Genomic DNA, 17,114 nt, shown 5'->3' on the forward strand with positions numbered 1-17,114 from the left:
ACATTTATACACAGGTGGGGAGGAGTTGTATCGCTTGCTCGTACCTAGCTATTTGTTATTGGCGAGTTCACTTCTGTGCGAGCTAGCCAGTGAGTTGGCAGTGTTCCATTGGTCGGTTTCACTTCTGGACGGGACCCCAGGCAGTGAGTCAGCAGTTTGTTGATTCCATCTGTTTCTTCTTACAGTGTGTGTGTGTGTGTGTGTGTGTGTGTGTGTGTGTGTGTGTGTGTGTGTGTGTGTGTGTGTGTGTGTGTGTGTGTGTGTGTGTGTGTGTGTGTGTGTGTGGGGGTGTGTGTGTGTGTGTGTGTGTGTGGGGGGGGGGGGTGTGTGTGTGTGTGTGTGTGTGTGTGTGTGTGTGTGTGTGTGGGGGGGGGGTGTGTGTGGGTGTGTGTGTGTGTTTGTCCCTCTGCCCTTAGGCAGATCCCTCAATCAATGATTTGGAGTAGTATAATTTTACAGACAGAGGACTCTTTAACAGAAATGAACACGTATCTTATCATGTAGCTTATCACACAACAGTCACATGTTTTTCTCTATGAAAGCCACAATTCATATGTGTTAAACGTCCTGGTCCCATGACATCCATAGGATTAGCTAACTAACTAAGGTTCACTGTTTTCATAGCCTAAGGCAGGGGTGCCCACACTTTTTTGGCTGGTGAGCTACTTTTGAAATGACCAGCTAACCGAGGTCTACCAACCAAAAATAAAAACCCAAATTGCAAGGGTTGCTGAATAACACGTTTTATTTTTACATGGGATAACTACAATAGGGCTGCAACAAACGACTAATTTGATTATCGATTAATCTATAGATTAATGAAACGATTAATCGACTATTCGGACTACTACTGTGTGCCTTGCACAATTTCTCAAACGCTCTTATTTAGCCATCAACTTTTAGATTTAGTTTGAGGTTGTTTTAGGCATGTGGAAACTAACAATGAAGACAATAAAGATGAATACTTGATTCAAAAATACATATATTATTAAATTAACTTAACAAATTGTGAACAAAATTAACATTGCTTTTTATTTGAATTAAATAAATAATATTTCACATCAAAAGAAACAACAATGTTTTAACAAATCTTATTAAATAATCTGATGACAGAACTGGAAACAGAATAGCTGAAACTTTAACAAAATAAATAACTCAGTTACCTCTAATCATTAACCCATGTTTGTATCATGTAGTCAACTCCGTGTGTTGCTGCTAGCATACATAACACCTGACGTGGAAACGTTACTCGTGGATGGGGCTACAGAGCTACTCGAAAGACAGTCGAACCCGGTGCATTCCTCCGTCTGAATGTGGTGCACTTTTGCTAAATGTTTAGACAAATTGCTCGTGTTACCGCCCTTACATGCTAAACACTTTTGGTGACGAGCATTGTCCACCTCAAGACGGGTAACATGTAACCACACCTTGGAGCGCTTCTCTCCACCATCTCCTCCGTGTGTTGCTGCATGTAGCAGATGCGTGTGTGTAAACTGCCCCGCCCCCTTGCAAACAGACGGGGGAGAGAGAGATCTCTTCTGGATTGGAAAGATAGAAAATACACCGAACATAGACGCATTTGTTTGTCTTTTTGCATGTTAGAAACGAGTTGGTGACACTAAGACTAAGAGATAATGTTTGTGTAGCAATAATACATGACCTTTCTCTTTCTCAACTTGCTACTCGGAGGGAAGTCGCTGTCATATGCCTTGTGAACACTCCGATAATGCCTCTCCACGTTACCTTTCTTTGGCAGAGCGACGCTTGCTTTACAAATAAGGCAAATAACCTTTGAATGTGACATCACAAAAAAAGATTCTCCCTCCCATTCTGTGTGGAAGTGGTATGTCTTTAGCTTTTTGCTCATTCCCGCACTCATTTTGTTGTTTGTCTCTCCCGGCACTTGACTGATTTTGTATCGCTTTGCATTCTGTGTTAACAGACTGGAAAGCAATAGGTCGCTTTTTCTGTCAATCAAGTCAACTCCTGAATTAAGTGGCAGGGAGGCCAAGGGAGGAGGGATCAAAACCTGTTTTGTCTATTTTAACCGAGCTGGATTTTTTTTAATTTATGAATGACTCGCGATCTACCAGCATTGCCCCCGCGGTCGACCGGTCGACCGCGGTCGACGTACTGGGCACCTCTGGCCTAAGGCCATCTCTGAACTTCCTTTCACCTCAAGTCAGCTCACAATAATCATGAATACATCCATTGATTAATCAGAAGGACTATTGTCTCATTAACTGTGGGACCCAATTCCCAAGGCCTTTTTATGAGTCTTGCAAGAAACGCACATTTCAACACACCTACATCCTTATCGTTTCTTAACTAATGCATGCTGGACATGAACCATTAATTAACAAGACTTTAACTGGATCATATTTGAGGAAAACCCCCTTTGGCTTAATCAATAATAGTTTTAGCAATTAACAGAGGAAGCCAGAGACTCAGGGCCTCTTCGGAGGTCTGGGAACTGCAAAGCAGATGTCAAAGGTCATGTGTATTATGCTTGCTCACAGATAGCCAAAAAACCACCCTTTTGATTACACATAAAAGTGGAAGAAAAAGACTATTGGTTTAATTTATTATCACAAAAAATGTGACATTGTTTCAGGAATATATGAAAAACCTTTCTTTATTTAAAGAGGAAAAATGTACTTTGTCCCTTCAAATGTAACACCACGAGTATATGAGAATGTAACACACACGAGTATATGAGGTACACGCCCCGGACACATCTTCCTACCGTTATAGAATATCACGAGTTCCCCGGCGCCACCAGTTAAACGGTAACACTGGTAACAACCCCTCTCTTGTGTGTCGGCTAAGAGTCGCACTGTCTCTCAGTCGGCGGGTATTTAATCACCAAAAAAGGCAGGAGCAAGCTTACTCCGGCACTCCCAAAGTACCTGCCATCCTGTCCTACCTTCTCGAAGTTAAATCAACGCTTGAAGCCTTTAATTCCATGATATATTCCCGTGAACAAACTCGATTTCCTCTGCCTGCAATGTAAACAAATGTTTCTACTTCCGCGTTCAACTACGTTGTGCCGCAGACGTCACACCCCCGAGGATTGGTGAGGAAACAGTCCGATACCTCTGCTCCGCCTAAAAGAGGTGGTCTCGGGTCGCTCGCTAGTAAACTCTGGAGCGGTTCATTGCTGTTTTGACGCAGTCCGCATCAAAACATGGGAAACAAACTATTTGCGCATCATCACCTTGTTTTACCATGTGTGCAACATCCAATAACCTATAGGGTCATGTATTCATTCTGGTGACTGCTTACCTCACTGGTCCCCTGTGTACAGACTAAAAAGGCAGTGGTACAATCACATCAGAGCCACCTGTCATCGGTGAAACCTCCTCACTGCATAATGTCTCATTATGTGTTATAATGTTTTTAATGCACGTTGTCTGATTTATAATCTTATGCGCCGGCCGCAGAGTCTGGTGATACACTCTCCAGATTCACAGCAGCATGAAGCAGTAACCTGCCAATGCTCCATGATGCAGGCTACCGTAGGAATTGCTGGGATCTGCATTTTATCCGCTTAATTAATGTCCCGCCAATTGTTGAAAAAGCTTCTCCGTACAATGACTTTAGTTTACAGTTCATAGTCCGTTTGAGGTTGCCTGTGTGAACGCAAACCCAACCTTCTGCAAATGATACAATGTAATACACTTGCGTCTGATGTAAAGACGCGGACTATTCGGAATGAATGCAATCTTAGAGATGGTTATTGCTCTGATCTTTGGTCCTTAGCCCCTCTGCGACGAGTGGAATGTTATGTTCATTCTTTTATAATGACCTTGCGGTGTCTTCAGATCCTCTCTAGTTACTTACAGATGCTGCACCTTCTGCTGGTTTGGGGGATTTCACAATGAGTGGTTTTCCCCACCAGCTTGCCATGCCCTTCGTTCAACCAAATGACTCTGGATCATCAAGCCCCTCAAGGATTTCCCATATTCTGCCTCCAACCAAGAGCATGATTCAAAGCATACAATTCAGCTTGGTACTTTTATCTTCTTCTGTCCCAACCTCCTCTGTGTACTTATGCAATAGATATAATAGTTGTTCATGCATTAATTGTATTTTCATTTGAATCCTGTATCTTCAAGTGCTAAGTATTAAGTCACGCTAGACTTATAAGTTCAGGCAAAGGGGTTTCACTATACATTGATAAACGTCAGATGCAGTTGTTACAGCTTTCTATGGGTTTCTCAGGTGGCGAATATACACAGACCTCTCACCTTTTAATCCTCAGCATAATCTCACCCTTACTGAATTAACTTTAGAAATCAAATATACACACTGTTTGGAAACATTCAATGTCTGACAGTTCTGTTTGGGGAGTCAAGGAACCCAGAATAATCATTGCTAAAACTAACACTGTTTTCTTTATCCTTTAACTTCCATGCTAAACTTCTCGCACCATCGCCCTCCGACACATGGGTTGGCTCACATATTTATTCGATGGCTGCAAACCCAACGACGAGGGTTCTCTTCCAAGCTGCGTGATCTCTGCCTAAGCTGCGATCTGCCCCCAGTTCGCTATTCCCACTGTTTAAGAATCTGCACAGCTGCAGCTCTCCGCCTACCTCAACCCTGAGTATCCTGGGCCTTCGGTCATCTTTTGCCCACCAGCGCTACACTGAAAAAAAGAACACATTGGATTTACTCAATTCAATTGTGGACATTTGTTGCACACAAATAATTTGCTTTGGCAGCAACCTATAGAATTGTTTTAAATCAACACAAACGATTTATGTCCAATCAACGCAATTACTTTGTGTTGATTCAAAGTTATTGAAATGTGTTTCAATAAAGTAAATTAAACACTTTCATCATTTTACTCCAACCCATGTTGATCACTTTATTCAAACACAATTCAATCCCTTTTATTCCAACACTATTTGATCACATAACTCTAGCAATATTTGTTATTTTAATATTCCCATGTCTATTACATGTTTTCAGAATTGTAATTTTTTTTGTTATACATTATATTTATAAATATAATTTTATGTAAATATGAAACAGATTTTAAAAGTAAACATAACCCACTTTTTTTGCATTGAAAACGATTAGAAAGTTTTGTTTCAAGACCTTTATTCAAGAACCTGGAGATTAAATAATCACTCAAGTCTTTCCAAAACTAATCTCCAATTTGAGAAGTACAAATATTAAAAAGGACCTTACATATCGTTTAGCAATTTCGTTACAACAACAACAACGTAAACAAAAAAACAATATATATATATATATATATATATATATATATATAAATAAAGCATCCCCTGCTTTTTATAAGGCATCAATAACTGCGATGGTGGGAGAACCAGCCACACCACTCAGTCCAGGAATGTATACTCTGCATCTCAACTACAAGAACAGTGTAGGAACAGCGAGCCGTGAACATGGACAGTGAACATGGACAGTGAGCTCTCTTCACTCGTGCATTTTCCTCTTCAAGTTTTGGGCCTTTCTTGAAAGGTCAGATGCATCCACCTCCATTATAAGCTTCTGAATAACTTCTAAGGTGTTGCGGAGCTTCAACGGGTAATTCATGTTTAGGGCATACATGAGTCCAAACAGCATTACAGCTGCAAGAGCCACATTCTCCAGATCCTGAAGCACCACCACACCCTCGAGGATAACTCCGACATCAGAATAGTCACTGCTGGGAGTCTCTCTGGCAACATAGATCCCCACTGTTGTTTCTTCTACCTCACGTAGTGTGTTGGCCTCAGTCATGTCCTGGTGGAAGATAAATTATTTCTTTAAGGATAAGATTTTTTTTACTCGGACCTCATTAAGACACAATTTGCTTATTTGACTCTACTGTGGCACTACACTAATTAGCACAATGCTTGCGAAGAAGAATACCTGGTTTGTTTTCACCTGTGGGTTTCACCAGCCTGGCTATCAGATTGTAGGTTGTACATTAAATTGAGTGAATGGTAATTATTATTGGTAATATATATATCAGCGACTTTAAAAAGAGGAGAAGGTTGGAGAGAATCCACCAAATGCTGGAGACTAATGAGCAAAGCATTAGGTACTACTCCTGATTCATAATTCATCCTATGTGATGTAATATAAGCCCTACAGGTGGAAGATACTGCAGCCTGAGGAGGATAGAGCTGTCCTTAAGACTATTGCATTAGTATTTGAATGTGTTTCTGGAATCAGAAGAACACAAATCATGATAGACCATGTTAATTCTAACAAAACCAATTATAATATCAATTTCAGGAAGACAGCTAAGTAACATGTCTGGTAATATGGTCTGGTATATCTGGTCAAATGAGGTTCTTTTAACTGAGGCTATTTTTCTTCTTAAAAACATGTTCAAACTAACTTCTTTTTTGTATGTGGCCTACTACTTTAGCACACACTCACCATGTACTCCTTCACCAGATCCTCAGGATCCTCATTGAGGTAGATGCAGAGTCCTTTAATGAGGCACTCCCTGTCAGCATCGATGTCTTCCTTAAGGATTAAAACAAAGAATATAGGGACATTTTAATCAAATTGAACCTATGGAGTGGTCACATTTTGGGATAATTTACCATTGTAATTGATTTTAGACTGACCTAATGCCAAAAAGGAAATATTATATATATACACACACACACACACACATATCTACACATATACACACAGTTCAAAAGTTCTTACCGTCATCATGGCAGCCATGTCTTTTAACTTCTTGCCCTGCTGCCCCGATTTTTTCGAGAACACCCTCAGCAGACTTGCGGAGTGTAGGTCAAGCTGTGACAGGAACCTTGACTGTAGAGCCATAGTTGTAATCCGCTTGAACTCTGCGTTAACCTGAAAAAAAAATGAAACCATTTTTTAACAACACGGCCCACTGACATACACACATTTGTTTCATTAAACTTACAGCTGCCAATCACATAACTGTATGCACTATGCATGTTTGCTCAGCATTTGATTTCGGCTATGGAATATTGGGTGTGAATGCTGAAAGCATTTTGCTCTACCGAGATGTAATCCAGCTTGACGCGATCTGATATATTTTAGACAAACTTATTTTTTTAGGCGGCTTTGATGTAGTGCTAACTTATACAATCATATTCGCCACAGTAGATACGAGATTTGGACCTGAAAATCGCCAATAATATGTTTGTGAATGTGTGACGAATCTGATGACAGAGGCAGACCACAACTGTTGTGTTCGGTAAACACAACATGTGGAAACCAGTTAGTCTGAAAACCAGTAGGGACATGACACCAGCAGTATGTGCTGTGTGTTTCTGTTCTCAAGGAGGTTTAATAAGAACTTGTGCTAAACAAAACTTGCAGTCATTTTAATTTATGACGTTATCACGGTATTTTTCCTTTTAACTCTAAGCCCAAATTCCTCGCTAAATAAATGTTCCTCCTCCTCAATCCTATTTTTTTCGGCCCCCGGGATGACGGACATCCTTAAACTCAAGCCCTACTCATCTGCTTCAATCATGTTCCCACTTTTTCAAATATTCCTACTACTTCACCTTCTTCTTACACATTTAAGCCAGCAATGCAGTGAAGCATCAGCTTTTCAACATCCAGCATTCATTTGCACCTACTTCTGAACAACATCGTAATGGGGCCAAGCTTTACTCTAACAGTTGCATATACCATCTACAGCACAAAAAGTTACACCATTATCTTTGTACTCACCTCCATTACACCAAAGAGAGCTGGCCATCTCTCTTGTACATCACTGGTCATGGGAACATCACTAATGACTTCTTGTCTTCTCAATGCAAATGTTTTCTCCATTTTAGCCTTAACTGTGTCTCTGTTATTACGCTTCTTGTAATCTGAAAGGAGTTCAACCCTCATCTTCTCCAAGGACTGGGCGCATTCTCCAAGTGGAAAGTCAGGGCAGTAGGCCACTTCACCCCTCTTTGGTTTCTTAACTTTAAAAGCAGGAGAACGTTTCCCTTCTGGTTTATGTTTCAAAGTATTTACACATACTTCAGGACATCCCACTTTCCGGAGATGTGTGCGGTAGTTGGACAACTTGTATTTGAGACTAGTCTTCCATCCCCCATAGCCAGAGGCTGAGCCTTTTTCTTGTAAACATGGATGCTTCATGACGAGCGCCTCTGCAACTTGGTCAAACTCCCTGTCCGTGGCGTAGACTTTGTGCTTAACTACCTCCTGAATCAACCCCTCTAGTATATCAGACTTGAGCTTTGAATCAGGGATCAACAGTGTCCCTTCTTCTCTGAGAACTCTGTGGGCCTTTTCAAGCTTAATCTCTGCATCATACGAAAAACGGGGAACATGGAACACACCTGGCCATGAAGACCGTGAAGAAGTGGACTCTGGAGATGTGAGAATCCCGGTGCTGTCGCCTAGAGAAGATGTGGTGTCATCAGGATGACTGGTTGGTGGAAAGGAGCAACTGTCCACACATTGATCTGCATCAGCATTGAGAGGTCTGCATGATGTGTATATGACCTTGACTGTAGCTTTGTCTTGTATTTCTCCCATGGAAGTTAAGTTCATAAATTCATCGCCAAAAAGCGTGTCCATGAACTGCAGCCGAAAGGGTTCCTTTACATTACACTGAGTCTTTATCTCATTCTCCAGTTCATTCACAGTTGAAGGCAGGCCAGCAGAAATCACCACCCTCTGACAGCTGTCAGCCCCTAGGATTACTCTGAGAACAGCTGATGTCATCATGGTCTTTCTTCACCGTCTGTTAGGAAAGAGAGTATATAAACAATAAAAGGTTTAGAATTAGTTTTATTTCAAGTACATGGGGCTTGGTAGAAGAGTGAATGCTTGTCATTTTTTAAAAGGGTTCATTGTGAAGAACAATAACAATGTTATTGGACCAATGTATAGGGTTGGGTACTGTTCACATTTGAACCCATAGATATAAACAATAGATGGCTCACCCATGCTGCTGGCCAATGGAGACCGACGTTGCAACATGGCCGCCATCTTGCTGCAGTCAGCTCGCTCATTCATAACATTATGGTTTACTATTTAAATAACCATAGTTTGCTCAATTTTCAAACGGGTTGGTTTGTTATAAACATCAAAGATGTAGTTATGGTACTGCATACTTATAATTATGATTTTTTTTTCAACATGTCTTGTTGTCTCCTGTATCATAGCCATGCTAATAACGTTTATAATAAACCAAACCGTTTGTAAATCAGTCAAGATTTCAGCGAGTTAAGAGTATTTTTGTGCAGATCACTCACCTTACAACAGTAGCTGGTGACTGCAGCAAGATGGCGGCCGGTGAGCTACGCTGGAAAATCTCCCATGAGCCATCTATTGTTTATATATATATATATATATGTGTTTGAACCGATACCAGTACCCAACGGTACCTATTCTCTGTACTTTAGTCTGTACCTGCCCAAGCAGTGTTTAATTTGTTGCTTTACGTCAGACACAGATTGATCTCTTCAAGGTCACCATCCGCACACATCCAACCAGATAGGCGGCCAAGGGATACTCATCGACCAGTTCACAGACTTCCACAAGAGCAAGTTCTCGTGACGGAGATGGAGTCACCTCAAAGGCTCTGTAGTGCTCACTATACCATCCACACAGCAGTTTCAAGACAAAAAACACTCTCTGATGCAAAATGCATATTTGATGGATTTCCCCAAATTCGGGCAAGCCACCTTCCGACCCATGGACAACTACCATACCTGTCCTGTAGTTTATTCCCTTGCTCCAAACATTTTTTGCAAGGTGTATTTCAGATATGTCAGGATCTTTCTGTTTAAAAGCTTGAACTAGCTCCTCCTTCAAAACATCTAAGGGGACAGAAGATACATCTGAGACATCCAGCATTTGTTTATCAATACTTGGAGACGACAAGTGGTAGCCAATCATAAACTGATGTTTCACAGCCAGAGATAGGGGCACGTTTTTAAAGCAACTGGTGTGTTTGATTATGTTTTTAAAGAAACTGTGCTTTGCCTCAAACCTCATAGTCCAAAGTCCCACAAGAGGCCCAAAAAACCTTATTAGTTGTGGGTAATGTTCTATGTAGTGGTGTTTGGGACGCAGTCTATTGTTAGGAAAAACCTCTTGATACCTTTGTCTATGGTCTGAAATTTTGCTCTCAAGGTATGCAATAGACTCGTCGTTGTGAACTGGGGAAACCACAAGCTCAGCAATCTGTTTTAGGTCCAACAAGACCTGCCATGCTGGATCATGCTCAGGAATCTTAGGCCCAATTATAAATGGGAGCAATCTTAACAAGCACCAGTTTTCATGGGCATTACCACCTATGGTTTTCCTGTGTGAGAGATTTTGTGGCAAAATATGAGGCTTATTTGTTTTGTCTGTCCACTTGTATGGGAAATGTAGAATGGAATTGTTAATATCTTCCAAGGTTATGTACTTCTTTGAGATTAGAAATGTTAGACAATGTGCTATTTCAACAGGCACAATGCCTTCAAAGAGATCGTGGGCAATGTCAGGAGGGTAGCCACTGATGACATTAAAATGAGAAAGCGCTTTAGTCAAAGGACAAGCTCTTTTAACTCCAAAACAGCTGCTGCCACTATCTAGGGCTGTTCTGACATGAGTGTCATGTATTTCTTTTGTTCTGAGGCTGAAAGTTCCTGCTCTAACCTCATTTGATGCAATGTCTGAAGCTGTTGCAGTACAAAAACGACAAAAATAGGTGCCTGAAAAATTCTCAACAAAACCCGCTAATCCATGAGCTCCTAAATTGTCTGCAGCAATAGTTTGAACTGTACCTTTGAGCGATGTTCCCAGTTGTGCGACAAAAATTCCATCAACTTCCAAAGACCTGAGATCACGTAGAAGTGGCTCTAAAACCTTGTCATAGCCATAGGTCTTAACATTGTCTGTTTTGCACAAAATAGCTAAGTAAATGGAGGACAAAGAGGAATGAGACCCTGGGGGTAGGTTACTCAGCACCCAGTACACAGCACAAAGTTTGTGGGTTTTACGGGAGGTGCCAAGAGGGTTACAGACCTCAAAGTCATCAACATACAAACCAATAGATACCCTTAACTCTTGACCTGACAATAAACTGTTTTGCTTACAATGCAGACCATCCCTGAAACACTTGTACACAATTTCTTTTGCTGTCTCTGTTTCCCTTTGCGTTTTGTGACTACAAACTAACTTGTCCACAATATCTTTCCTATTCAACAGCACCTGTAGAGATTCAAGAATGGGGACATACTGGAAGGTTTTCTTCTCTTTAGCATCCAAAATACATTCAACTGGTTCAACAATATTAAAGTTTGCCTTGTAATACTGCTTACGTTGATATGTAGAACTCAAAGGACCACCCTTCTCTATGGCTTTATTTATAGGATTCCCAGTGCACAGAGAAGTGGTTATTTCCTCTATGATAGCTCTGTCAACCTGGAGTTTGTGCTTCTGAAAAATATCAACTAGAACGCCATCAGTGTGGGAACTCGAGAGAGAGCTAGTTAAGTTGTGAAGCTCTAGCAAAAAATCATTGATTGCTGTGCTTGGTACATGGGTTAAATGTTCCAACTTTAACAAAGCTGCTGCAAAAGTTTGTTCAATTACATTTGGAAGGTCATTCGGGGCATAAACACTGCAATCTGGTTGTGCATCAGAGTATGCCTCACCTATTTCATCATCTGAAGTATTTTGCGCAGATTCCAGAGAAACAAAGGTGGTTGATGTCACAATTTCTGGTTTAAAATCTGTAATTGAATAATAAGTATGTTTTCTGCTCCAGTGGGATTTAAATGTTCCGTAGATATTTGTTTGAAAGTTGCAATCTAAAAACATGCAAGTTACAACCTCATTTTTGTTAAGGTGTGCATTAATGTGAGCCCAGTAATACCTTTCCGAGACAAGATCCTTACAAGGACATAACTGGCACCTAAATATACAGCTCTTGGATTGATGACTGGTTTTAGTCACATGAAATCTATTCAAATGAATTAAAAGCGCATTCCACGTTTTAAAAGTGCAGGGGCAGCTTACATATACACAAGGAAAACGATTATTATTCCCATAATATCTATGTTTCACTCGATAATGTTTTAATATTTGGGACCTACTTGGTAAAACTGAGGGGCAGGCCTTACAACGCCACATTCACAGCAACATTCTGGCAAACTTGCAGCACCATTCACTGCAAAAGACAAATGGAAACAAAGAAGGATTAATGTCTAATGAGAAAATTCTGACAAAAATGTAAGACAAGCTGTCAAAATGAAATAACAAACATCAATCAATAATAAAATGGGGAAGGTCTAAGTAACAGTAGTGACACAACTGTTTATAAAAAGCATTTCAAAAAGTATGACACATCACACAATGGCCAATCACACCGAGTGGGACAGGGTTAAACCAAAATACAATTGTATTCTCACCACATCAATTTGAGCCCACAGTAAAAGCGCCGACTCCAGACACGCACAGAGTTCGCGTTTCAATCTGCTGCAACAAAGAGCAACACAAAAAACACTTATACAATGCAAAACAGTATTTCTATAGACAAAAATTGTAAATACTCTACACATACGGGAAGTAGGGGTTCTGGAGGTGCTGCAGCACCCCCTGTTGGTGAATGGTGTACATTTTTTAATGGTTACTATTATGTTCATGTTACTGTTGAAATCTCTCCCCACTTTTGGCCTCACCCCCTAAGTAAAATGACTTCCCACGGCTATGACTCTACAGGTCAACAGATTATGTTATTTTGAGGGATGATGCCAATCTTTTTTATAGCAGATCAACAAATAGCCAATATACATGTCTGCATCTGAAAATGTAAATGACACCATTGCTCCCTTCAATGTACATGTATATATACGGCTGGGTACCTACCGAAATAATCTGGTACCAAGTAGTATCGACTTCTCAAGTCAAAAGATACCTATCCTTATCATAATAATCACTGCTACATGGGGCACTGGGAAAGTCAGATGATGTCAGTCTGCATAATAATTAACCATGTGCTGCATAATAATTAGCCATGTGCTTCTGGTAACTAGAGCATATAGCCTGTCTGTATCACCTAGAATGACGCACAAACATATATGCCCTAAAGCTGATGCACCGGACTGCTAACCATGCTAAGCCGTTAGCCCTTAAGTAGCCGTTAGCCCCGTTAGTACCTGTTAACTGTGTTCGTTATTCTCCCGACCAGGGGAGAAGCTTTAAAATAGGAGACTAAATGGAGTCTCTGTGAAAGTTCAATTGGGTACTTTAATTTAAAAAGGCGCGGGTTGGTCACAAGCATGATATTGTTCAGTCAGACAAACAGCTGTGATCTGGCTCTCCTCAATAGGGAAGAGAAGAGAATAGATCTCTCCTCCGGTGCTGTTTATATATCCTCTGCTGGCTCCTCCCCGCCAGCCGGCTCACCTCGTCTCCAATGTCCGTTATTGCATTTAAACAGAGGATAGGTTCTTTTCACATTCAATATATGCTTAACACGCCGTTTCTCCTCATATTCTCTTTCATCACTTTTCATTTAACACATTTTAAACGCTGTAATCAATACTCTAAACAATACTTCTCGGCTCGTTTGGTTTCCGGTCATTCCGGATGTTGTCACATGCTACTCTCGTCTGTAAACAATAATGTATTCAAATAAACTGTACCTTCATTTAATATTCAGCATAGTAGTACCTCGACATCTATAGTTGTAGTGTTAAATCAGTAGGCTTCGGTTTGCACCACTCCATATCATTTCGCTACTAAATTCACCTCTTTAGGAAATCGTATATTAGCCACATGCTAAATGCTAACCGGAGATGAAGGATTTTCAGAATAAAAGCTTAACTGCTTGTGCACAAGAATTTCTGGTTTTTCAGTATAAAAGAGCATTAAAACTGACGGCATGTTTAAACTACATTTCCCCATTAAAACATTGATTTTAATTTCTAACATACCCCAATCAGGTTTTAAGGGTAGCCTACTGGTATCATAATTCTGATAAACGATACCCACACTTCTAATCCTGTTATTTACAGATAAAATACATACTCACCACAGAACTTGAGCCACAGCAGAGGCACTACGGTCGTCTGACGGCAATCTACAGCAGCAATCTGCAGCAGCAACAACAGCATTGACATTAAAAAAGTATTGCCGTTTTTCCCTTGCTAAAATTTAGCATAACTTTGGAGCGTGGCTTGGTTAAAAAGTGAGCGCCCCAGCCTCTTAATTAAAAGACAGTAATGTAAACTCGTACTGCTCGTTGACCAAAGCTTTCGTTTGAAAGCTAACGTTAATCCTAATGCGACGTTAGCTAACAATGGCTAAATTAACAGATAGCATTAAGTAACTACGAACCAACACCTTGCGGCGGGCCCCACCCGCCATTTTCACAGAGGAAACGTAGCACATGGTAATTCAACAGCACGAGAGCAAATAACTTCATGACAGTTCATTAACTTATGTTGGTGACTTTCAATGCATTATATTACATATAGTTACGCATTAACTAATATTCCAATGTATTCCAACCATCCATACTTACCGATCCAAGCTGGGTAATGGCGGGACAGAGCTGCCTTCCTTGCTGCTGTCTTCTTCCACAAAGAAATGCATTGCGCGATTTCGCGGGGTATATTGCGGTGGAATTGATACATTTATTTGATTGACTCATTTTATCCCAACATGACCTAAACAAGTTCATGTACTCTCTCCACATAAAATGTAGATTCTACTCAATACTATTACATTTTGCTTCGGAACATGAGGCAATTGTATAACATTCACACAATAGGCTTGGATAAATCCAACAGATGGCCAGTCCCCCTTTTTTCAGTGTATATCATGCTTCACAGGAATGAGATCCTTTCAGCACAAACAACCATGAACTCTTGCATTACTCGATGAATGAGTAAACATTCAAAGATGAATATCTGTAGGATTATGTTATTGCATACCAGGTGGTTGTTGGGTTAGATTATATGTATTTCATTATAGTATATTCCCCTCATAGCTGCATGCTTGGAGGGGTAAACTCATTGTTGCTGCTTCAAGACTAGATACAGCAGTCTCGATAGGTAGTATATTCCCCTCAAAGCCGCTGTGCTGGGGGGCAGGGATGTGCACAGGTACGGGCTAATGTTGCCCGGGCAACGGCCCGTTTGGACTTTTTGGCTGACCTGCCCCTCTGGAGAGAGCGAGAGTTTTCTTTTTTCGGTTGTGGTCGAATCAACATGATAAGCCCACAATTATTATTGTAGCATCTCGCTGCGGGAAACACACTTTGTCAGCTCTGTCATCTGCCGGTGCGCTAAGACCACCTCAGTGTCGGATTTTAGAAACTTGATTTTGAGTTGTCTCATGGCAGTTAGGGTATAAGGGGCAAACAAGGGGACTTTACTTCCTCTTGATACCGTCGGTTATTTACAAAAAAACACCTAAATATAGCCTACTTGTTGTTTTTGTGCTTCTGTCTTTCAGTGTCTTTTCATCTGTAAACTCCTTCAACGGGGGAATCGCTCTCTTTTCTTGATCGCCCTCTCACGGGTGAAGAGTTCAATGTCCCGCTTCAGTGTAGGATTTCTGCCATGTCTCTACCACTTTAGTTTGACCATCTCTGTTATTAAGTTATGGAATACAACATAAATAAGTCATTAGATACCTTACCGTTACTGCGCTCATAAAGAATGATAATAATAATAATAATAATAATCCTTATATTTATTATAGCGCTTTATCAATGACTCAAAGCGCTTTACAAATACACATTACATGTACAGATCATACATACATGTAATGGTCATTTACTGTGGACAATACCCACAGGAGCAAGTTCAGGTGAAGTGTCTTGCCCAAGGACACAACGGCTTTACAGACGCAGCGGCGGCGGGTTTCGCCCCCTTGATCAATGCACTGCGCCACACCGCCCATCTTCACACCTCAAAGTCATCGAGACGCTTTTACAAGTACACATTGATATTATACATGTACTGTGGACAATACCCACAAATTTGGGTGAAGTGTCTTGCCCAAGGACACAACGGCCTGAAGCAGTGGGGCGGGAGCGGGTTTCGAACTGGAGTTCCCCAACACCCCCTTGATCTGATGATCAAACGCACAGACCACTGCGCCACCCGAAATTAAGAATAAGAATAATGCGTATTGAACTGGTTTAATTAATTAGTGAGTTTATTTAAGTTAGAGGCCCTATTTTATCAGTAGCCTATGTCTGGACTTCACAGCAGTTACAATGGTCTGGTCAAACTACATTAGAACATAATTGTCCCCATTTTGTATTTAATAGTTACTAACATTAGATATTTTAATGAGATATGTACCGCAAAACAAAACATTTCCCTGGTTTTAATTTTTTTAATCAAGTCACCAAATGCAAGTAGTCACCTTAGCTTATTTTGTTATGAGATGTGAATGACTGTTTAATTTAGTTTATGTAATAATCGTTTGATTTATTTTACATTAAAAACAAGTTACAATTTTCAAAAGGTATTATTGTTTTTTTCGGGGGGAGGCCCTTTTTCTAGTTTAGAGCAATAGCCCCTCCAAATGTCTGTGCACGTCCCTGCTGGGGGGGATGGCTTTCGGGGCGTTCCCGGGCCTTCACATAGCAGTGATGCTACCGGCATTTAGCGGCAGTGACTCAACAAATTGCCACTTAAAATGTATCGTCAGCAATGTATGACAAGCAGACTGCTTGTTTAATGTTAGACTCACACCAATAGCTCAATATGATCATAACATGATTGCTCTCATATCAGAGATCAGATGAGGTGGAGCTGCCTCCAGCAATAGAGGATGAGGCAGAGAGAAGCAGCAGCAGCACAGGGTTGCAGCAGGTATGTTATATGCTGTAGTCAGGTGATTTAAATGTATCAATGAAAGAAAGAAGTGTAGGCTAAATGATAAGAAGGGAATACAGTTTGAATAAAAGTAATACAGTACAGTGTAACACTGTACTGTATTACTTTTTAATGTACAAATACTATGTTACTGCACGATATCAATAACAATAATCCACAGCTCCTCTCTCTGCTACAGAGGATACAAAAAAATCCCCCCCCCCCCGCGCAACACCCTGCCAAGGCAGTAAACCTAGGGGAAACACTGGTATATCTGTAGAGTGATGAGACTCGAGCCTAGAC

The 17,114-nt window shown here is 40.7% G+C and overlaps 2 protein-coding genes across 3 annotated transcripts in view; one reads left to right on the forward strand and one right to left on the reverse strand.

Annotated features, from left to right (window-relative positions):
* Window positions 1-17,114, forward strand: part of LOC307039089 (uncharacterized protein) — a 58,149-nt gene that overhangs the window by 11,315 nt on the left and 29,720 nt on the right. The gene's annotated exons all lie outside the window — the stretch shown is intronic.
* Window positions 5,093-14,760, reverse strand: LOC307039440 (uncharacterized protein). Of its 2 annotated transcripts, XM_079681533.1 has the most exons (8): window positions 14,501-14,760; window positions 14,009-14,069; window positions 12,384-12,450; window positions 12,069-12,142; window positions 7,690-8,719; window positions 6,682-6,834; window positions 6,403-6,492; window positions 5,093-5,757 (listed from the first exon to the last, which is right to left on the reverse strand). In XM_079681533.1, the coding sequence occupies exons 5-8, from the start codon at window positions 8,701-8,703 to the stop codon at window positions 5,449-5,451; spliced, it is 1,566 nt and encodes a 521-aa protein (XP_079537659.1). In that variant the 5' UTR covers window positions 8,704-8,719; window positions 12,069-12,142; window positions 12,384-12,450; window positions 14,009-14,069; window positions 14,501-14,760; the 3' UTR covers window positions 5,093-5,448. The 2 variants fall into 2 exon arrangements, with proteins under 2 accessions (XP_079537659.1, XP_079537658.1); XM_079681532.1 differs by lacking the exons at window positions 12,069-12,142; window positions 12,384-12,450; window positions 14,009-14,069; window positions 14,501-14,760 and having other exon boundaries at window positions 7,690-9,334.

The sequence above is a fragment of the Notothenia rossii genome, assembly GCF_949606895.1.
Source record: "Notothenia rossii genome assembly, chromosome: 5".
NCBI classification, from domain to species: domain Eukaryota; kingdom Metazoa; phylum Chordata; class Actinopteri; order Perciformes; family Nototheniidae; genus Notothenia; species Notothenia rossii.